This window comes from Chinchilla lanigera, unplaced genomic scaffold (assembly GCF_000276665.1).
Source record: "Chinchilla lanigera isolate Chin_1 unplaced genomic scaffold, ChiLan1.0 scaffold00054, whole genome shotgun sequence".
NCBI lineage: Eukaryota > Metazoa > Chordata > Mammalia > Rodentia > Chinchillidae > Chinchilla > Chinchilla lanigera.
In genome coordinates this window covers 5894121-5917523 of record NW_004955455.1, presented here as the reverse complement: position 1 = coordinate 5917523, position 23403 = coordinate 5894121, and the positions used below count along the sequence as shown (strand labels likewise).

Below are 23403 nucleotides of genomic sequence, written 5' to 3'. Positions count from 1 at the left end.
GCCTAGTTTCCTTAAACTGAGAGTAATAACTGCCACTCCCAGCCCCAGCACCAAGGAAGTTTCAACAGGACCAGACTTTCCACATTTTTCTCGACCCACTGTGTGGGTCAAAGCCTGGTTGAATCTACATATCAACATATTTCTTGGAGGTTTTTACCCCTTCTAATTTTTTTTTTTTTTTTTTCTTTTTGAGACAGGGACTCACTACGCAGTGCAGGCTGGCCTTGAGCTCACTTTATAGCCCAGGCTATTCTCAAACTCACAACGATCCTCCTGCCTCAGACTCCGGAGTGCTGGGATTACAGGTGTGCGCCACCACATCTAGCAGCATTTCTCAAAACGGATTCCACCATGGAATCTTTTGGCCACCCAACTTCCACTGACATCCTCAGATCTCCTGACGCACAGAGGAGCTGGTGGAGTTCCTCACAATCTAAGAAGTGTTTGACAGTGAATCTCGGAGTTCTAAGGTCAAGTCCCGCTATGAACACACAGAGGCAGAGCATAAACCAGGGAGTATTACCGTTATCTATCATCCGCTGCTTGGTCAGGATCATGAGTAAGCGGTCCACTTCAAAGACACCCACGCCAGGTGTGATCACCACAGACATCTGCCCAGTTCGGTCAAAGTTGCGGTTGATGTAGTGCTTGTCAAACACTTGAAACAAAACAAAAACTCCTCCATCATGACATCACAGCTTTTCAGAAACCAGCTACTGATAAGCATATCTGTGCTTTCAGAGTATTTTGTATATATTTTGATCACAGCAATTAAGATACTTTCACCTAAATTCTAGCTAGTGGGGTACACATCTATCCTTCCTGTTCTACATTAACAAACCCTTGAATATAAAACTGAGTCACTGTCACCTTTATCATTCTCCCTCAGTGATGCCTTATACTTGTCCTATGCCACCTTAAATACTCAGATTTACTGTCATAAATTTAAATCATTCACTAATAAGTCTATTGAAACTTCTAAGGATCCAATATTAATTTAAGAAAACCCACCAGAAACATGGGATGACTGCAAAGTTAGCAAGTTGCTTCTGGCCTCTGCAATTCTTACTATAGAAAATCAGTGACATTCAAACTTTCTGTTTTGTTTTGTTTTGTTTTCCGGTACCAGGAATCGAACTCACGACCTCACGCTTGCCAGGCAGGCACTGTGCCACTGAGCTAAATCCCCAGCCCACTCAAACTTGACAAAAAGAGCTGCTAATAAAAAACGTAATGCTCTAGAATTCCCCATTCCCTGGGTACAGATGCACGGTAAGGTGATATATATAAGTGAATTGAAAGACATCATCACTTCCACCACTGGCCAGTGCTGGGCTGACACATACCTGGAGCTGGCCCCATCATATTCTGCTAGCAAGTACAATTTTGAACAAATAGCAAAGATAGGGTTGCTGAGGGCTAAATATGGCTGGAACTTGTATTATTTCTCAGATCCCCAAGGTTTTCCAACAAGACATTCAGGCCTCTCCTAGCTGCCTCACTAAGCCCCTGCATCCTTAACAATAAACGTCCCTTTTTGTTTAAATTAATTCAGTAGTTTTCTGTTACTGGCAAATAATACTATCCCAGCTATTATGCAAAGGCGAGGATAAACCTTAAGAAGAACCCAAACAACACTGTTAACAATGGCTCCTCCTAGAAGAGGACTCATGGACCAAGGGCTGAAAGGGGTCCTTTTTTTATTTCATGTAATTTTCTATACTTGAATTCTAGGAACTTAAGTTACTTTTATCATTTCTAACAGTAGCTTGTTGTTGTTACTTCTATTATTTAATTATACCTAGAAGCAACTAAGGGATAAGGCTGAAAATAAGAACCATCTGTAGCAAAACAAAGAATCCAAGCAAGATTCCCTCTAGCTCTTTACCATGAGAAACACATGAGAACACCAAGTTAATTTCCCAACAGAAGACCCCAAAGCTAAATGCTGACTATTAAGACCACCGAACCAGAAGGTACTCTTTCGAGTTAATCTGGAGAGTAGGTCGGCAGGAATATCATCAGTTAGGTCTGGGTCTTTGGGCATCAGTAAAGAGAAGTCCATGGCCATGTGGGAAGCAAGATGGCAGCTCACTGTGCTGGCATCCTTACTCACCATTGAATGACAAGTTGATGGCCTCTAGGTAGTTTCCTTGTGCTGAGGTAGAATTGTTTCCTTGAGGAAAGCCCTCTGAAGCAAAAGATACAGGAGAAGGAAAAACATCTCATGAAAGATGAACTCTTAAAAGCAAAGCACAGCGATGATAACAAAGAAAATTAGCAAGGCACGGTGGTGCATGCCTGTAATCCCAGCACTCAGAAGGATGAAGCAGGAGGATCGCCAAGCGTTTGCAGCCACCTGGGCTATGTAATGAGTTCAAGGTTAGCCTGCACTACAAAGCCCAACCCTGTCTTAAAAAAAAAAAAAAAAAAAAAAAAAGAGACAGTAGCTGGTTCCATAGAGAACCCCAAAAACACACACCCTGCAGTAATAATGAACAAACCGACTGAACTGGAAATAGAAACCTGAGCCAGACATGATGGCACACGCTTATAATCCCTGCACTTGGGAGACTGAGGATCACTGCAAATTCGAGGCTAGCCTGGGCCACATAGTGAGTTCAAGGCTAGCCTAAACTACACAGTAAGACCCTATCTCATAAAACAAAAGGAAAGGAGGGGAGGGAAAGGAAGGGAGAGGGAAGGGAGGAGAGGAGAGAAAAGGAGGAGAGAAAAGAAACCCAACCAGAAGCAGAAACTACACATGGATAAGCATGAACCTCTCGTCACTCCAGCCTCCATCCTATAGCTCCTTTCCCCGCCATACCTTCAATTACGTGGATGCAGTACCTGCCTGTTCCAGCCGCACCAACACTGGATACTGGATGAAGAGCTTTTTAATGGTCACGAGGAGTGAAGTCCACTCTTCTCTCCTCTCATTCTGCACCACCACTCTGAAAGAAATATTGTCATAAAACAGACGCTGAGCAGCTATTACATACAGGGTATCAGGTCCCTTACCAGGTTTCAAGAAAAGAGGACTATGGGATTCCCAGTGTTAGGGGAATTTATCATATAATAATAAGTAATAAAAGTCAGTGCATTTAACAGTGATTAACAAAAAAAATGTGATGAAAATAACAGTCGTGTACCTTGTTTTATGGTGCTAGGGATCCAAGCCAGGGCCTTGAACATAGGCAAGTGAGCTACCAATGAGCTACTCTCCTAGTCTAACAGTCATAGAAATTAAAAATTAAAAAATAGGAAGGTATAATAAAAAATGCCTGGTCATTGTATCAATGTCCAGTGTTGGATAAACATATGAACATCTTCATGTACTGTTCAGGGCATGTAAATTTTATCTTCTTCCAAGTAGGCAGTGTGCACTAAGCTTTAAAAAGAGCATTCATATGCATCCTTTAAATATATATCCAAAAACATGCCCATATTAGGGAAATAGATTAACGGAAAGGGATGGATTAGAATTTGTTTACAGAGTATTCTCTCTGTACATTTAAAAATCAGAACTATATGAATGTATTGAAAGAGTAACAGTAACATTAACTTAAATTTTAAAAGAAAAACGGCCAGGTATATAGTGCACCTCTGTAATTCCAGCACTGGGAGGCTGAGGAAGGAGGACTGCTGTGAATTTGAGGCCATTCTGGGCTACATAGCGAGTTCAAGACCAGCCTGCACTACATAGTGAGACCTTATCTCAAAAAACAGAAACACAAAAAAGAAAGCCAGCCAGCCAGTTATTTGGGGGTACAATTAAGGAAATTTCAGTATCAACTGGGTTATGTTATAGAATTATTAATTTTGTTAAATGAGAGTATGGTTATATATAAAAACGCCCCATTTTTTAGCTTTGCATAGGAATGTTATAATATCTATAGCTTACGTTAAAAGTAAAATTTAGCCAAGAACAGATGAAACAAATACAGCAATATAGTTAACTACAAAATCCAAATCCAGGTGTTAGATAACATTATATTATTTGTTCATTCTTCTGCATGATGAATTTTTTTACAGTAAAAAATGTGGAAGGTTTAAATACAATGTGGTAGCCTGGATTGGATCCTAGAACAAAAAAGTACTGGTGAAATCAGAAAAAGACTGAATTTAGTTAATAGTAATGTCCCAATGCTAATATCCTAGTTATAGCAACTTGATTATGAAATGTTAACATCAGATACAACTGGGTAAAGGTATATGAGAAGTCCTTACACTATACCACTTGCAACTAAATTATTATAAAATTGTAAGTTTAGTTTTTTTGAGGGTTTTTATTTGGGGGGAAGGAGGTATAAATAAGGAAAGAAACAACCATAAGTAATGAAAGACACGGAGAGACACCCAAACATACTTGTAAAAATCTTCATAGAATTGCCCTTTGTGATCCTGTCGAATTGAGGCTCGGTTTATTTCAGGAAATTCATCTGAAACAGAAAAAATGAAATATGTAGATCGGATTGAAAAGAGAAATGTAGTTTTGATGGCTCCCTCTTCTGAGTAGAAGAACTACATCACAAAAAATAAAAAATAATTGTTTATCTATTAAGTTGGCTTTAGGATGAATACAGGCCACAGACCTCTCACATCTTCTAATAGACTATGCCACTTTCTATTTCACCCTTTCTGCATAAGAAAAGCAGGAAAAATGAACAGTGTGAAGGGAAAGAAGGTGAAAAAGAATGGCTGGGAAGGATGTAGGGGCTACTTCATGAAATATAACTGTAGGAAGCTAGGTATGACTGTTACACACCTGTAGTTCTAGCTATGAAAGAGGCTGAGATGGAAGGATCACTTGAGCCCAGGAGTTAGGGACCAGCCTGGACAACATAGTGAAACTCGTCTCTTAAAAAAAAAAAAACAAAAAACAAGAACTCCAAGAGAAAGGAAGTTACTCACCAATAGATTTTGCATCATAGAAAGTTCTAGAAAACAGGACAACTGTGACTTCGTGACTACAGTTCTTCTCCTAGGTATGAGTAGAGAAAAAGGTGGCTCAGGTTGATTTCACTTAATTCACTATAAAGTAGTCCATATAAAGTAGTGCGCATTAATATTCTTAATTCTAGGAGGCTCAGTGGCAGTGCAAAACATTGGATTCATTCATGTGATTGCAGGAAGCATAGTACAGAGGACAGAAGTCAGAAGACCTGTACCAAGTCCTGGCTCTGAAACTTACCACTACATGACCTTGGGAAAGTTACCTAAAGATCCAGGAATATGCAAAGTGCTTGGAAAACTGCAAATAACCATAAGGTTAGCTCCTAGCTCTTGGTTTATCATAAATTTGATCAGCCCATTGTCAGAGGCTCATGATTGCGATACCTGTTCTGCTGCGCTTTTTAACTACTTCAGAATCACAGGTTAGAAAATGACAATAGTACCCATACTGGTGGATTTAAAAAACAATACTCCTACACCTTTCTAACATCATCCTGGGATGAGGACTAGAGGCTGCTGGGGAGGTAGTAGTATAAGCCAAGGTCAGGAATTATCTTTTGGAGCAGGTGAGGAAAATAAACATTTCCATGAAGTCTGGAAATCAATATCCTGGAAGCAGGGTGTTTAGAGATGGGCATGAATATGGCTTGCACCAGTGAGCCAATAAGTTCCTTTTCAGTTCCTTCTGGCCCCCACCCCATCTCTATCTCAATCATACTAATTACACAACTCAGCATTCACCACAGAAGGTATAAAACTTAATGTACTATATGCCACCTGTAACAGTTGATACACTGTGTCAACTTGAGAAGTTCAGAAGCTTAACTGAGTAACTCAGCAGTTCTACATCCTAGGGTGTGGAGGACATGCCCTAGGGCTGCTGTGCTCCAGGATGTTGTAATGGTTGATTAATTGTGTCAGTCTGAGAAGTTCAGAAGTCTAAGTGACTCAGCAGGGGGCCAGGATCCTCACTTTGTAAACATCCTGAGCCTGTGCAAGAGAAGGGCAGAGATGGTGTAAGTGCTACAACCGCACTAGGGCAGGTAGCCTGCATACAATATAAGGAAAGAAAAGAGGCTTGTTCTCCCCCTTTTGCTCTTGTTGCTTTTCGCTGTCTTCTACCACCAAGAAAGGTTGCCCCGCTGCCATGCCACCCAGCCTTGAAGCCAGCCGACTGTGGACTGAAACTTCTACAAGCTGTGAGTTAAACAAACCTTTCCTTCCTTAATTCTGAGCATCAGGTATGTTGTCTCAGCAACAAGAGAAGAGTAACTAACACACCACCTTATATTCTTTCATGGATATATCTCAAGTGAACAGAAATTCCCAAATATAAGTGATAGTACCAAGACCACAGTACTAGGAAAGAGCAGACAGACCTTCATTAACTAGCAACTAATTTACTGGACTGAAAATGCAGCATAATTCCTAATGTTGGTGTAAGTGACATACAGGGGAAAAATGTATCAAAATGGGCTGGTGAGGGGAGAAGAGTCTCTTAACTCATATATGATAGGAAAGATGGAGCCATTATTATCACTGCTTCATGGAAAAAGAAACTCAGACATCAAAAACCTAATCAATCCCAGCACTGAGAGGGTGAGACCAACGGATCACAATTTCAAGTCCAGCCTCAGCACCTTAAAGAGGTCCTGTCTCAAAATAAAAATATAAAAAGGGTTAGAGATGTAATTCACTTCAAAGGCCTAGGTTTAATCCCTAGCAGATAAACAAGCCCGACAACAAATAAACAAACCAAGCTAATTGGAACCGGGTATGGTGGAACATGCCTGCAATCCTAGGACTCAGGAGGCTAAGGCAGGAGGATCACTGCAGGTCTGAGGCCAGTCTGGACTACAAAGTTGAGTTCAAAGCCAGCCTGCACTATATAGAAGACCCTGTCTCAAAACAACAAAACAAAACAAAACAAAACAAAACAAAACAAAAAGCTAACTGGAGCAGAGCCATAATTTTAAGTTCAGTCTGTTGTGACCTCACATATTTCTTGATCAGGATGACACTTATATGTGAAATCAAGGTCAGATAACTAGGATAATTTATGTTTTCAATGCTGGGCCCCCAAAAATGCAACAGAGTTACCATTAGTAACATTTAGTACATTCAAAGTATTCCATGACCATCACCACTATTTAGTTCCAGAATATTTTCATCGCCCCAAAGGAAATTCTATACTGAGTAAACGGTATTCTTTACCATTAGTCCTGGCAACAACAAATCTCTTTTATCTCTATAGGTTTTTCTTATTCTGGACATTTCATATAAATGAGGCCTTAAAAAATGTAATCTGTATCTAGCTTGTCTCACTCAGTATGTTCACAAGAGTCATCCATGTTATGCGATGTATTAGTACTTCATTCCATCCTATATTATATTCTATGGATATCAGCATTTTATATGTATCCATTTATTAGCTCACAGATACTTGTGCTATTTCTATTTTCCAGTTACTATAAATAATAGTTTTAAGAATATGCAAGTAAAAGTATTTGAGTAAATATTTTTGCTGTCAGACTTCCATGTTTATGGGTTCCCCATCTATCAACTCAACCAAGTGGGAATCAAAAATATTCAGAAGCCAGGAGTGGTGGCACACTCCTGAAATTCCAGCACTTGGGAGGCTGAGGCAGGACTGCTGCAAGTTCAAGACCAGCCTAGGGCTACAAAGTGAGCTCAAGGCCAGCCTGAACTGCATAGCAAGACCCTGGCTCAATATATAGATAGATAGATATAGATATAGATATAGATATAGATATAGATATATAGATATAGATATATAGATAGATTCAGGAGATGCTGGGTGTGATGGTGCATGCCTGTAATCCCAGCCCTCAGGAAGCTGAGGCAGGAGGATCACTTAGAGGTAGAGGCCAGCCTAGGCTACAAAGTGAGTTTAAGGCCAGTCTGAACTATACAGCAAGACCCTATTCCAAAAAACAAAACAAAAAAATTAGGGGAAAAATGTTTTCTGTACCAAACATATACATACTTTTTTCCTTGTCCTTATTTCCTAAAAAAATAACAACTATGTACTGGGCTAGAGGTGTAGCTCAGTGGTACAGCACTTGCCTAGCATGCAAACATAAGTTCAATCCCCAGCACTGCAAAGAAATAAAAACTACTTACATAGGAATTACTCAGTATTAAGTATTATACCAGGGATTAAAGTATAATACCAAAGAACATGTGGATTATGCATATGTAGATCCTTCACCATTTCAAATAAAGGACCTGTACATAAAAAGTATTTGGTATCCACAGGGGTCCTGAAACCAATCTTCTGCAGATACTAACAGAAGACTGTATATACCCAAGTGTGAAGCTACTGAATCATACAGTAATAATATACAGCTTACTGAAGAATCACGAAATTGCTGCTTCCACAGTGGTTATTCCCAAGAGCATTTAATAAATGTTCCTACTTCTCCACATCCTCTCCAACACTTTTTACATTCCACTTTTTAAAATATTATTACAATCATCCTAGCATGACATGGTATCTCACTGTATTTTAGTTTGCATTTCTCTAAAGACTAATACTTGGGCATCTTTTCATGTAGTTGGTCATTTGTGTATCTTTAGAGAACTATCTATTTGAGCCCTGTGCAGATTTGTTAGTTTGTTTTTGTTCTTGAGTTGTAAAAAGTACATTACATTTTCTTGATACTAGCCTCTTATTGTATAGAGCATTGTAAAAAAAATTTTTTAATGTACAAGCTATATATTCACTTTCTTTGTATGCACACATATGTGTGTGCATGTACATGTGCGTATACATGCACATGCGTGGTTTGGAGAATCAAACCCCAGGTTTCACATGTGCTAGGCAAGAGCTCTACCACAGAACTATAAACCTAGCCTCAGAAGTTTTCAATTTTAGTGACATTCAATTTAGCTATACTTTTCCTTTGGAGGGTATGCTTTTAGTTTTTGTGTTGTTGTTGCTGTTGTTTATGCAAAATAAGAATCAAACCCACAGTGCTCTAACACTGAGCTATATATTTATTTTTCATTTTGAGGCAGGGTCTCACTAAGTTACTCGGGCTGGCCTTGAATTTATGATCCTCCTATCTCCTCCTCCCTGAAAGCAGGGGTTATAACCATGCACCACCACACCCAAGTGGCTGTTACATTTTTGGTATCATATCTAAGAAATCATTGCCAAACTCGAGGTCATAAAAATTTCCCTTAAGTTTTCTTTTTGTGTGTGTGTTTGTGTGTGTATGTATATGTTACTGAGGACTAAACCCAGGGTTTTACCCTCAGCCCTTTTTTATTCTTTATTTTGAGATAGGGTCTCACTAAGTCACTAAGTTGGCCAGGCTGGGCTCAAACTTTCAAGCCTCCCAGAGTGCTAGGATTACGAATATGCACCACCACAACTGGTTTAAATTTTCTTTTGAGGGCTGGGGATAGAGCTTAGTAGCATAAGCGCCTGCCTGGCAAGCACAAGTCCTGAGTTTGATCCCCGGTACCCACACACACAAAAAAAATTTCTTTTGAGAGTTTTATAGTTTTCAAGCCAGACACGGTGGCTCACATCTGTAATCCTAGCATTTAGGAGCCTGACACAGGCAGACTGCCATGAGTTCAAGGCCAGTCTGGCCTACATAGTCATTTCAAGGCCAGCCTGAATTACAGTGAAAACCTGTCTCAAAAAAAAAACAAACATATACACAACAAAAGTTTTATAGTTTTAGCTCTTATAATTAGGTCTGACCTATTTTAATTTTTGTGTGCAAGGTGATGTAAGAGTCCAGATTCATTCTTTTGCATATGGATATTCAGTTGTCCAAGACTATTTGTTGAAGAGATTATTATTCTTTTACCTGCTGAATGGATTTTTGACAACTTTGTCTAAAATCAACTCACCATAGGGGTATAGGCTGATTTTAGGACTTTTAATTCCATTTTCCTTGTCTAGGTCTATATATAGATCTGTGTCTACTGCAGTATCACACTGTTTTGATGTTTGTAGTGGCAGTCCTCCAATTTTGTTCTCCTTTAATAAGTCATCTTAGCTATTTAGGATTTCTTGCAATTCCATGTGAATTTTAGGATCAGTTTTTCCACTTCTGCAAAAATGCAACTGGTATTGTGATACAAACCACACTGAACTGTAGACTGCTTTAGGTAATAATGTCATTTTAATAATATTTCAATCCATGAATGCGAATTAGCTTTCTTTTTATTTAGGTCTTAACTTCTTTCAGTAATGTTTTATACATTTCAGCACATAAGTCTTGCAAGTCATTGGGTAAATTACTCTAAGTATTTTACTCTTTCTGATGCTATTGCAAATGCTTTAATTTCATTTTTTGAGTTGCTAATTGCTGGTACACAGAAACTCAACTGACTTCGTATTCTGAAATGTTCCTAAAATGAGCACTAATAAAATTTTTATGTGAATGTTTTACCTTTTTTCTTTTTTTTCCCCCTAGTATTGGGATCCCAGGACCTTCATACTAAGCTGCATCCCCAGCCCTTTATCTTTTCTTGTTCCTTTTAATTTTGTTTTGTTTTGTTTGTGTGTTTGTGACATGGTCTCGCTAAATTGCTAAATTGCATAGGGTGGGTCTGAACCTGTGCTCCTCCTGCTTCAGCCTCCCATAGCACTGAGGTTACAGATGTCTGCCACCACATCTGACTTGTGGGAATTTTTTAGGACTTTCTACCTATAGAATCATGTCATCTGTGAATAAAGTTTTATTTGTTTTTCATTTTGGATAAATTTTGGATAAAATTTCTTTTTGCTTCTCTAGTTGCTCTGTCTAGAACTTCTAGTATAACGATAAATTAACATCTTTATTTCTGATCTTAGGGGGAACTTTTTAATCTTTCACCATTGAGTATGATATCAGCTATGTGTTTTTCATAAATGTTCTTTATCATGCTAAGATGATCAGGGTAATTTATATCTGACCTCAGAGTTTTAGGTAAGATGCTAACTTCGGGGCAGCTAGCTTAACAGAAACAATCAAATTTTAAAGACCCTCGGGCTGGACGTGGTGGTGCACGCCTGTAATCCCGGCACTCAGGAGACTAATGCACAGACTGCCGTTAGCTGGAGGCCAGCCTGGGCTACACAGTGAATTCAAGGCCAGTCAGAAATACAAAGTGAGACCCTGTCTCCAAAAAAAAGAATAAATAAGTAAATATCTGCATTCAGTAAAGTTTATTCAAATGAGATTAGGTGTGTGAGGAGAAACATTACCTTCCACTTTGTAAACAGATCAGCAAGGAAACCATTCACAGCTTTCTCAAAATAAAGATCCCCTGAAAAGAAACAAAGAGGGAGCAGGGATTACCTTTATTTCTTGCTTGCAATTTTCTCTCTGAATAACAGAAATGAGAGTAACAGAAATGGGAACAAAGACAAAATGGTGGGTTCTGCTCTCTCTTAAAACATGATCAAGCCAGGCGTGGGGTCGCATGCCTGTAATCTAAGCACTCAGGAGGCTGAGGCAGGAGGATCGCTGCAAGTTCAGGACCAGCCTGGGCTACAAAGTAAGCTCAACGCCAACCTGAACTGCACAGCGAGACCCTGTCTCAAAAAGACAAAAAAATATATAAAATATGATAAGAGCCCAATGTACAAAGCAATTTCATCCTAGACTTTCTAGCAAGTTGCATTAATATTTGTCTAGATTACTGAAATATAGTGTAGCTTCAAAATGAGGGAGAGAATGATATAACCTTCAAATATGATTATTCTTATTACAATGCTTAAAATTTGTCAGAAGATGATGTGGTAGACCCTGGGCTCTCATGAATTATCATTTGTAGTTCCTGCTGTCCATAAGGGACCTTGCTGGCTCAATGTAAAAATTAATTTGTAATTGTGCTAAACACAAATTTGAATTGTTTGTACCATGAGGCTGGTGTGGTCACAGTATCTGTACCTCATAACACTTTTACTGTTCTCTCCAGATTATGTCATAATTCTAAAATAATGAAACAAACAGTTATTTCTGTGAGAGGAAAAGAAATATCAAAGATAGTGTTTTATAGTCACCCATATAACTTTTCACTCTATACTCAGAAAATATAGATCTGAGAATTCAGGTTTTTCATTAATACTTCATTGTATTTCCTTTCTCATTCTTTCATATTCATTCTCTCTCTCTTTCTCTCTCTCTTTTTCTCCCTTTCTCCCTCTCTTCTTCCCTTTTATTCCCCTCTCCCTTCCTCTCTCTCTCTCTCTCTCTCTCTCCACACACACACAGAGTATATATAGACTATATAGTCTAAGGGTGAGTCTATCTATCTTAGCATCAGGATATATCTTTAGAGAATGTCAAGAGCTTACTGTAGAATGATACCAACTTGGGAGAAACCAGAAAATTCTCCCCAGTGGCAGTTATAATCAGCACTTAGGGAACAGTACCATAAATATCAAAATCCCACATTTCACAGCTCATCTGAATAAATATGTAAACCATAGCTGATGTAGAACGGAACACCACCTGAAACAAAAACATAATTTCATTAAAAAGCAAGGATATAGTGTGCCAATAAAATTAGTTTTTTAAAAAGCAGTCACGGAAGAATTTTTTTTAAATTGTGATGCAGGACTTCTAACAGCAAGCACCACCTATGCATTCATTTTTTTACACTGAAGTAGGTACTGAGCTCTTACTCTGACCCATGTGAAACAGTCAGTAAGATATGGTCCCTACCCTCTTGGAATGATTCACACAGGGTAAGAACATGCAAAATATTGTAGCACACACAAATATTCCATAGAGATTCACACAAGAAATGCAGTACAGGGGCACATATGGCAGCACACCCGTAATACCAGAACCTGGCAGGAGGACTGCCACAAGATCGAGACCAATCTGGGCTACATAGTGAGTTCAAAGCTAGCCTGAACTACATAGCAAGACTTTATCTCATAAAACCAAAAAACAAAAGAAAAGAAAAAAAGAACAGTGGGGAGCACAGCCAGGTATAGTGACACATGCCAGTGAACTTAGCATTCAAGGAAGCTGAGGCAGGAGGATCACAAGTTCAAGCCCAGCCTAAGTAACTTAAAACCCTCTGTCAAAATTTAAAAAAAAAAGAATTTTTTTTTTTTTTTTTTTTTCTCTTAAAGACAGGACTTCACTGTTCAGTTCAGGCTGGCCTTGAACTCACTTTGTAGCCCTGGCTGGCCTCAATCTCCCAGCAATCCTCCAGCCTCAGCCTCCTGAATGCTGCGATTACTGGCATGCACCAACATACCTAGCTTAAAAAAAAAAAAAAAGATCATAAATGGCTGGAGAGGCAGCTTAGAATGAAAGCCCTAGGTTCAACCCCAGTCCCACACACACAAACACACAAAGCAAGTAGCAGAAGGTGCAGTGAGGGCAGGGAATTCACCTGGGAAAGTCAGAGAAACCTCATTATGGAAGCAGATTTTGAACAGAACATGCCAGATACTAAGTTGCTAGTCTAACAAATTATAATTCACGTAGTAGCTCCTGTATACCCAGACTGCTTCAAAGAAAAGCATAAGTGATACTCTGGCCCTGAGTGCTTTACCAGAATCCTTTATCCAGCCCTTCTAGCCTCTGGGGTTTGGCAGGAAAGCAGAATGTAAATCTCTCACAATCCTTTAGGTAATTAGAAACCTCCTACTTAAAGACAGAAGCTTCTTAAAGACCATTCACTCCTGGGCCTTTCCATAATCCCTGGAGCATAACAGGCACTCGATTAATCCCCTTCCTTCTCCAATACACAGAAACACAAAGACTGGGGGGCAATACGCGCTTCAAAATATACTTCACTCATCTCTGAGTACTGGCAGGGTGATTCTGCATTTCTTTTTTTGAACCTCTTTTTTAAATTATGGGTGTATTTTGGGTTATGTCAGGCTACACTTATATCTTTAAAAGACACTCTTGTATGCAAAATTACAGTATAAGTAGAAGCAGATCGTTGTTGGCCTTTGTACGTGAGGAGATGTGACTGCACAGCAGCACTGGGGAGCTTCCTAGGGTGATCTAAAACGTTCCACCCCCGACCACAGCAGTATATACACATTTATCAAAACTCACTAGACTCTATCAATAGTTTTTATTGCATATGAATGTTTTATGTATGAAACTGATTTATATATTGATTTAAAAGATACTTCCTAGGGCTGGGTATGTAGCTCAGTGTTACACCACTTGCCTAGCATGCACGAGGTTTGATCCCCTGCACCACAAAAAACGTAACAGAACAATAAAGAAACACTTCTCTACTTTTTGTTAATACACTCCATCCTTAACAAAGTATGTGTGTCTATATGTGTATAAATATATGCAATGATATTTTTAGTTATGTCTGTGTGTCTTAGTCCATTTTCTGTTGCTATCACTAAATACCTAAAACTAACTTATAAAGAAAAAAAAGCCTCACATTTCTAGAGGCTAAGAAGTGCGAGGTCAAGGAGACATATCTGGTGAGGACCTTCTTGCTAATGGGGATTCTCTACACACTACCAAAGTAGCACAGGACAACATGTGGCAAGAGGAGCACATCCAAGATACAGAGCCACGCTGCCTTTCATGACAAACCCATTCTCAAGGTAAATCATTAATCTATTCACGAGGGCAGAGCCTTTATGACACAGTTGCCTCTTAAAGATCCCAGCCCGATACTCTCAATGGGGATTAAATTTCAGCGTGAGTTTTGGCGGGGACAGTCAAGCCATAGGACTGTGTTTTACAGTTGTTTAAATGTACCCCTGACTTTGAAAACTGTAAAACTCAGTAATTAATACACTGATATTCCAATTATACTCCTAATGGTCCTGGCTGGCTAGTTGGTTCGCTGGTTGGTTGTAGATTATTTTTCTGTACAAACCCATGGTTTCGTGAATGCCAAGTAAGCACTCCACCACTGAGCAACATCCCCAACCCTAGATACATTCTTTTTATTTATTTTTTTTTTTTTTGGCTTTTTGAAACAGGGTCTCGCTATGCAGTTCAGGCTGGCCTTGAGCTCACTTTGTAGCCCAGGCTGGCCTCAAACTCACAATGATCTTCCTGCCTCAGTCTCCCGAGTGCTGGGATTACAGGCGTGTGCTACCACGCCCAGCTCTAGATACATTCTTTAAGATAAAAATTTACATGTTAAAAAATTCACTAGTTCAGCCAGGTGCGGTGGCACATGCCTGTAATCTCAGCACTTGGAAGGCTGAGGCCAGAGGATTGCTGGGAGACTGAGGCCAGCCTGGGCTACAAAGTGAGCTCAAGGCCAGCGTGAACTGCATAGGAGACCCTGTCTCAAAAAGACAAAAAAAATAAAGTCTATAATTCACCCAGGTACAGTGACACACACCTGTAACCCAACCACTCAAGCAGCTGAGGGAGAAAGACCTTAAGTTCAAGACGAGCCAGAGCAACTTAATGAGACACTGTCTCAAAATAAAAAATACGAAGTGTTGGGGATGTAGCTCAGCAGTACAGTCTTTGCTGAGGTCCTAGGTTCAATCCTCAGTATCACTAAAAAAATAAAGTCTAAATTCAGTAGATTTTAGCATATTCACAATGTTATGCAGCCATCACACTATCTAACTTTAGAGCATTTCCATCACACCAAAAGAAACTCGATACCAGACTAAGAGGGTAGCTCACTAGGAGGTTTGGAAGGGAGAAGGGAAGAAAAGAAAAAGGGGGAAAGACAGAATACAGTGCAGAAGGAAAAAAATGGAAACAAAGCTTTTGTAACTGGGGAGGGGAACAAGGGTTGAAAGGAGGGGAGGGAAATGGGAAAAAAAGAAGAATCAAGATATGTGCAGATACAAATTTCCTATGATGAGGGCTGGGTGTGGTGGCTCACGTCTGTAATCCCAGCACTCAGGAGGCTGAGGCAGGAGGATCACTGCGAGTTTGAGGCCAGCCTAGGCTACAAAGTGAGCTCAAGGCCAGCCTGAACTGCATAACGAGACCCTGTGTCAAAAAGACAAAAAAAAAATTCCCTATGATGAATGTTATCAATATGTATGACAAATATGTACTAACAAAAAAATTTTAAAATACAGTAAAAATGTTTAAAATAATCTCATCTATTCATGAATGGAATAACATGCAAAAAAATAACAGTAGAAGGCTTGCCTAGCACATAGGAAGAGGACAGAAGGAATGCCCAGCTTCCTCATTTTTTAAGTATGCCGTTTTGCCTTCCTTTTTTTTTTTTTTAAGTGAATCATATACTTTACTTGAACATTTCTCAAAGGCACAGTGAAAACTGGAGTTCATTTTTTTTTTAATATATTCTATATTTTAATATTTGGAGATATATATCTCACTATATCTATAGTGCCATATAATTAATGCTGCCATTCGTAATGTAGTAATTAGGGTGATTTTAATTAATTATTGTGGTACTGGGGATTAAATTTAGGGCCTTTACGCTGAGCTATATCCCTGATCTCACCCCCTTTTTGAGACAGGGTCTCAATAAATCACTAAATTGCCCAGGATAGACTTAAATTTATGATCCTCCTGCCTGAGTCTCCCAGAGTGCTAGGATTATAGGGCTTGTGCCCCCATACCCCACTTAGGGTGCTTTTTTATTATACTAAATTTCAAACATGTTAAAAATCTGAAAAAATGCAAAGTAAACCCCATAACCATCACCTAGATCCTACACTAACATGACATTTGGTTTATCATTTATCTGTCCATGTGTTCATCCCTTTAAGGCATCAATTCATCTTATTTTTTCTATATAAAAATAATGTACAAACATCAGTAATCTCTTTCCTTGTATTTTTTTTTCCCCTGCAGTGCTAGAGGCTGAACCAGGGCCTCTAACGTGCTAGGCAAGCACTCTGCCACATCCCCAGACCTACTGTTTGTCTATCTTTATATCTATCCATTATTCACTATCCATCCATGTCTTTTTAGAGGGATGGCCTCATAACATTGCCTTGGCTGGTCTCAAACTTGTGATCTGCTTGCCTCAGCCTTCTGAGTAGCTGGAATTATAGGCATGTGCCGCCACACCTGACTTCCCCTTCCTTTAAATTTGCCATCTATAATTTAATTTAATTAATGTCACAAGGCACTCTTACTTTGGATAAGGGTGCCTTGTGACATTAATTAAATTTTATAGTGCTGATTTCTTTTCATACACTAAAACCTTGCTCTTCTAATCAGTTTATACATAGTTGGCTTGAGACAGGGTCTCATTACATGATTCATGCTTGCCTGGAACTCACTATGTAGTCCAGCCTTGCCTCAAAGTCATGATTCTCCTGCCTCAGCCTTCTGAATGCTGGGATTACAGGCATGTGCCACCACTCTTCAAAAGATTATAAATTCTTTTATTTTTGGTCTTTTTGAGACAGGGTCTCACTATGTAATTCAGGCCGGCCTTGAGCTCACTTTGTAGCCCAGGTTGGTCTCAAACTTGCAACGATCCTCCTGCCTCAGCCTCCCAAGTGTGGGAATTACAGGCATGTGCCACTATGCTCAGCAGCAGATTATAAATTCTTGACATGAGAGGAACATGTCTAAAATTTTATTCAACAAATATTTGAGAGATTATTGAGTACAAAAGCCATGCCAGAGAACTCTAAGATTTAAAGATAAAATGTAGCTAGGCACAGTAGTGCATGCCTATAATACCAGCAATGAGGGAGACTGAGGCAGGAAGATCGCAAGTTCAAGCCCAGCCTGAGCCAATTTAGTGACTAACAAGACCCTGTCTCACCAAAATAAAAAATAAAAAATAAAAAAGGATTAAGGATGCAGCTCAGTGGTGGAACACCCTGGATTCAATCCCTAGTACTGTTAAAATTTAAAAATAAGTAAAGGTAAAAGGTACAATCCTTGCCCTCAAGGTGCTCACAACCCAATGGGAAGGCACACAAACAGGGTGCCCAGCTAAACGTAACTGCTAATATAAGCTAAGGTCCAGAGTGCCACAGAGGTACTTCCCGTCTGGTGAGGGAGGCTTTCCAGAAGCCTAAGACGAGAGCTGACACCTAAATGAGTAGTTTGGGAAAGGAAAAGGCAGGGTCTAGGCACCCGAGCAGGAGAGGATGGTATCTGCAAAGACATGGAAGCAAGAGCAAACATGGCATACCTGAGGAACAGTGAGTGCTTTACATGGCTAGGACATGGAGGCAAGTAGAGATCTCACACAGGAGAAGTGATAAACTGAGCTCCATACTTAACTATCTGCACTGATTTTTCTACTCAGATCTAGCAGGCATCTCGTCACACACTGAGCTTTTTCATTCTTCCCAGTGTTTACTAGCTCATAAATGGCACCACCATCTAACCGGCTGTTCAGTTTTCCTCTTAACTTCTGGCATCCAGTCTATCAGCAAGTTGTGTGGACTCTACCCTGACACACACCTCCAATCTGCCAACATCTCTCCACTGTTACAGCCCTCATCCTAGTCTGCTCTACCAACTTTTACAGGCCTCGCAACTTGTTTCTTTGCTTCGACTTCTGTCCTTACAAAAAATGTATCAAAACTAGAGGGGCTAAAGCACATACTACTGGATGCTTATCAAATATCCATTCTTCCTGTCATCCTGAGTAGAAGCTGATTCTGTTCTAGGAAGCAAGAGAACCAAAAGAATAAATTTCCTAGACTTAGCAGCTATATGTGACCAATATGTTAATGGAAATGCTATGTCTGTAAAGGAAGGGAACTTGATTGGAGGTATGGCTCATTTATCTCTCTTTTCCTCTGTCTTTTAGCTGGCTATGGTTACAGCAGCTCAAGGTGGATCACAAAAGCCCTATACATGATCTGATGATGACAGAACAAGAAGATAAGAGTCCTGAATCACCAAAAATTGTGACACTCATTGCATACCATGGAACTTTTTTACCTGAGAGAGGGGCTGGGGATTTGTTTGAGTGGCAAAGCGCCTGCCTGGCAAGCGCAAAGTCATGAGTTCAATTCCTGGTACCGGAAGAAAAAAGAAAAACAAAAACAAAAAAAATACCTGAGAGAAAAAAAAGTTGACCTTTAAGCATTATACCCACTGTTTTGAGGGAGTTTCGCTCAACAAAATCTAACTGGACAGTGATTTGGGATTTTTTTGGCAGTACTGGGGATAGAACCCAGGGCTGCATGCATTCTAGGCAACTGCTCTATACTGAACCACATCACCAGCTCTTTAAACAGTAACCTTTTAAAAACATAATGCAGGCAGGAGTGGTGGCACATGCCTACAATCCCAACACTCAGGAGGCTGACTTCAAAGCCAGCCTGAACTATGTAGTGAGACCTTGTGTCCAAGAAAAGAGCAGTGGTTGAAATAAAATTCAAATATCATACCCCACTTAAAATCCTGGAATGGGTTTTGTGGGTCTTTTTTAAGTTTATTGGTACAATTTAGGTATGCATAATGATCCCATCCATGATAGAGAATTTGTACTTTTGAGGGGTTTTTGGTTTGTTGATTTGGTTGGTTGGTGTGGTTTTTTGAGACAAGGTCTCACTTTGTAGTTCAGGGTAGCCTTGAACTCGTAGCAATCTTTCCATCTCAGCCTTCCCCAGCTCTCTGTCTTTACATATATCGTAAGTCAACTGGCCAGAATCTGTGTACTGGGACCCCCCCTATTCCTTGCCAACATTCTCCCTCCCTGTCCACAATACCTCCATCACCGCTTGCCTCCACCACTGTTTCCTCTGCCTGGAATCTTCTTCTTCACAAAATGTGTACACTGGCTAAGTCTCACCTTTCAGATATTTTCACTGGGACGCTTTCTTGGCCCATCTTTGCAAAGGTCTTCTTGTTATTTTCCACCTCAATGGTCAATTTCTCTCAGAATTTTAAATTTATTTCATTTGTTCATCAAGAAAGTCACCCCAGTCCCTCTCATGATCCCATTAATTTCCTTCAAGCTCTCATCATAACCTACAATTACCACATTTATCGACTAGGTGACGAGTAAAATCTGTCCCCCAACTGGGTAAGCTCCTTACTAGCAGGATCAGTCATTCTGCTGAGCATGAATACTTTGTGCCCGACCACAGTGGTTGGCACATGGTAAGTGCTCTGACATTATTTGGTTAATGGATGAATGAACGAGGTTGAAGAGGTAAGCACATGTCAAATTATCATGACTTTTGCAAGGCACGCTTAAGATTTTTTTGACTTTTTAGAAAATTAAGATCACTATAAAATACCAATCTATGCTCCTAAAATTGCAAAAACCTTAAAAATCTAATGCTAGGTATTGGGGGAAATGAAAAAAAAAACAGGAGATTTTACACACTTCTGGAACATAAACTGGTTCAAGCCAGGCCTGGTGCAGGCCTTTAATCCCAGCATTCTAGGAGGCTGAGGCAGGAGGATCACAAGTTCCAGCCCAGCTTAGGCAACTGGGCAACTTAATGAGACTTTTTCTCAAAATACATACAAGCATACATAAGCTGGGGATGAAGCGGCCGTGGGTTCAATCCCTAGTAGTAAACAAATGAATAACTGGTTCAAACAATTTGAAAAACAATGTGACATTACCTCACAGAGTAGAATCTATGTGGTGTGTACCACCATGCCCACAAGTAACACTCCTAATCACAGATTTGAAGTACTGGGTACATGCCGGACATGGTGGTGTACACCTGTAATCACAGCACTCAGGAGGCTAAGGCAAGAAGATCACCACAAGTTCAAGGGAAGCCTGGGCTACATAATGAGTTTAAGGCGAGCCAGAACTACATAGCAAGACCCTGTCCCAATAAAACAAAAACAAAAAAGTATTAAGTATAAAAAACTACACATTTTTACTCCATTTTAGTAAAGTGAAACAAATAATATACTCTTTAGGGTAAAGCATATACGTAACAACTAGAAATTACAAAAATGAAATGCAGATAGTAGTTACTGCTAAGGACACTGACTCACAACCAGGGGTGATTCTGCCCTGCAAAAGATCTGGTAACATCTGGAAATGTTTCTGGGTGTCATGACTTGCAAGTTGGAGGTTAGATAATGAAATCAGCTTCTAGTGAGTAAAGGCCAGGGATGTTGCTAAACATCTCACAATGCACCAGACAGCCCCCCACAATGTTACTGTCATTTTGGACCAGGTAGTTCTGTGCTCTGGTAGCCTGTTTTGTACATGTAGCATATTCAGCAGCATCCACACTGGGTGCCAGTGGCACAATCTTTTAGTTGTGATAACCAAAACTGTCTTTAGACATTGCCAAAAGACTCCCAAGGAGCCAATATCACCCCTAGTTAAGAACCACCTCTCAGGGGAGGCAGGGAGATGAGAAAAGGAGAAGTAGACAGTTTCACTAGCATGAGTAATATTCGCAGCTGCTCAAATTGTATTCTTCCAACAGAGAGCCAAAGATAGGCTTCACAAAGGTCTCTCTTCATGCTTATAATACAATCTTGCACTGAGTTATACTTTCCCTATGTATCAGTCGGCACAGCATAGTGCAGGCTAGATAGTATATCTCTGTGTTGAATATTAAACAGATGTATTTGGGAGAAGAAAACAAAGATCAATTCCAACCTGGAGAGATCCAAATATAAAACATCATTAAGGCCAAGGATATAGCTCAGTGGCATAAGTACCTGCCTGGCAAGGGCAAGGTCCTGAGTTTGATTCCCGGTACCACAAAAAAAAAAAAAAAAACCATAAATCATCGGATTTGCAGAAAACTCTGATTCCAGTTCCACCTGGCAAACAGTAGCAATCATGAGATTTTCATTTATTTTCTTCTGCTTTGTTTCAATTTCAAAACTCAGACATAATGGTAAACAAAACCAAAAAAAAATTTGTAAGTCTTACCCTGGTGTCTTCACTGATATAACCACACATGACCTTCTCATTCTTGACCCACAGCTCACCAGCCTGTGCCCTGAAAAAATACACACACATACACAAATTATTATAATCTTTATGTTAATCCAACTTTAGGTGATTCATTGCTATTCATTTACATCCAAATGACCTGACTGGCTACTGATTTCTAGGAGGAACTTCATGAATACATCTAACAAAGAATTCTCATCATATACTGACTATGCACAATAGGAGTTCATAATTAGGCATCCCAAAGACAATATACAAGGCTGAGGAAGAGAGGGCTTCAAGGAATCCATGGCTCTGGTGTGCACCACCATGCCCAGTTAGTGGCTATTTCTAATCTGTAAAAACTACAACAATAGCAGATATTAACACAAAATGCTATTTTGGAGAGAAAGTAGTAGCTATTACCGGAGGACCTTGTAATCATTCTTCAACTAATCATCCTAGTGCTTCTAACAGCCTCACTCTCCCCAGTGTAGAAACCTGTCCAGCCTAAAAAAATCATTCTTTATGAAAAATAAAAAAGGGGTCAAAGGTATAGCTCAGTGGCACAAGCGCCTGCCTCGCAAGCTCAAGGTCCTGAGTTTGATTCCCAGTACAAAAAAAAAACCAAACTAATGAATTAAAGTATATATTAAACATAAATGAATTTGATATGTTCACACTTGGATCCCATCTCCAAGATACCTCATTATATATCCAAATATTCTAAGACCTAAAAAAAATTGAAATCTGAAATATATATGGTCTCCAGCTTTTTTTGTTTTTTGTTTTCTGAGACAGTCTTGCTATATACTGCAGGCCTGCCTTGAATTCACAGTGCTCCTTCTGTCTCAGCTGCTGGGATTACAGGCTTGATTGACCACATCTGGATACCCAGCATTTTCTTTCCCCAGCATTATTAGATTGAAGATACTCAACCTTTAAAATCAGGGTTTCAACCACTCCCATTTTACTATGAATACTAGCAGCAGGAAGCACTCCAAATATAAGCTACCAAACACATTAACACTTCAATGCACGAACTCACCAACTCATCCTAGAATAGACATGCGAAGTGGTATTAACAAAATTTGGGCTTAGACTACTAAACCTCCTTGTTAGAGTTCAGACCATAATACTTCTACACCTCAGTTCTGTGTTTTTTGTTTGTTTATTTGTTTGAGACAGGGTCAGGCCTAAAATTTGTGGCAATCCTCCTACCTGCTTCCCACATCTGTAATCCCCTGTGCTGGGATTACAGATGTGTGCCACCATGCCTGGCTATGCCTCAGTTTTTAAAATTCAGTAGATGTGTTTTATTTTAAAATACATTTCCCCATCCCTCTTCTAGAACCCTTCATGATCCTGTCTCAAATTTTTAAAAGGGCTAGGAACATAGCTCAGCAGTAGAACACTTACTTAGCATGCACAAGACCCTGGGTTCAATACCCCAAAAAGGATCAGGGTGTCACTTTTCACTGAAATACTGGGGGCTGGGGAAAAGGAGACTGAGCCCACAACCTTCACACTGACTTACATCCCCAGGACTTTTTTATTCTTATTTATTTATGTATCTATGTATGCGTCTGTGTTTGTTTGTGACAGGTCTCACTAAGTTGCACAGGATAGGCTCAAACTTGCAGGCCTCTCCCCTCAGTCTCCTGGAGGGATGGA

At 39.7% G+C, this 23403-nt stretch overlaps 1 protein-coding gene across 15 annotated transcripts in view; it reads right to left on the bottom strand.

The window, feature by feature from the left end:
* Depdc5 (DEP domain containing 5) overlaps positions 1-23403 on the bottom strand; it is a 123884-nt gene that overhangs the window by 87991 nt on the left and 12490 nt on the right. For all 15 annotated transcript variants that reach the window (XM_005396337.2, XM_013520345.1, XM_005396338.2 and 12 more), the window contains 8 exons: positions 21727-21796; positions 12362-12440; positions 11189-11250; positions 4915-4984; positions 4370-4442; positions 2851-2954; positions 2117-2191; positions 524-658 (listed from right to left, as the gene is read on the bottom strand). In XM_005396337.2, the coding sequence (XP_005396394.1) occupies positions 524-658; positions 2117-2191; positions 2851-2954; positions 4370-4442; positions 4915-4984; positions 11189-11250; positions 12362-12440; positions 21727-21796 (668 nt within the window). The remainder of the gene's footprint in view (positions 1-523; positions 659-2116; positions 2192-2850; positions 2955-4369; positions 4443-4914; positions 4985-11188; positions 11251-12361; positions 12441-21726; positions 21797-23403) is intronic.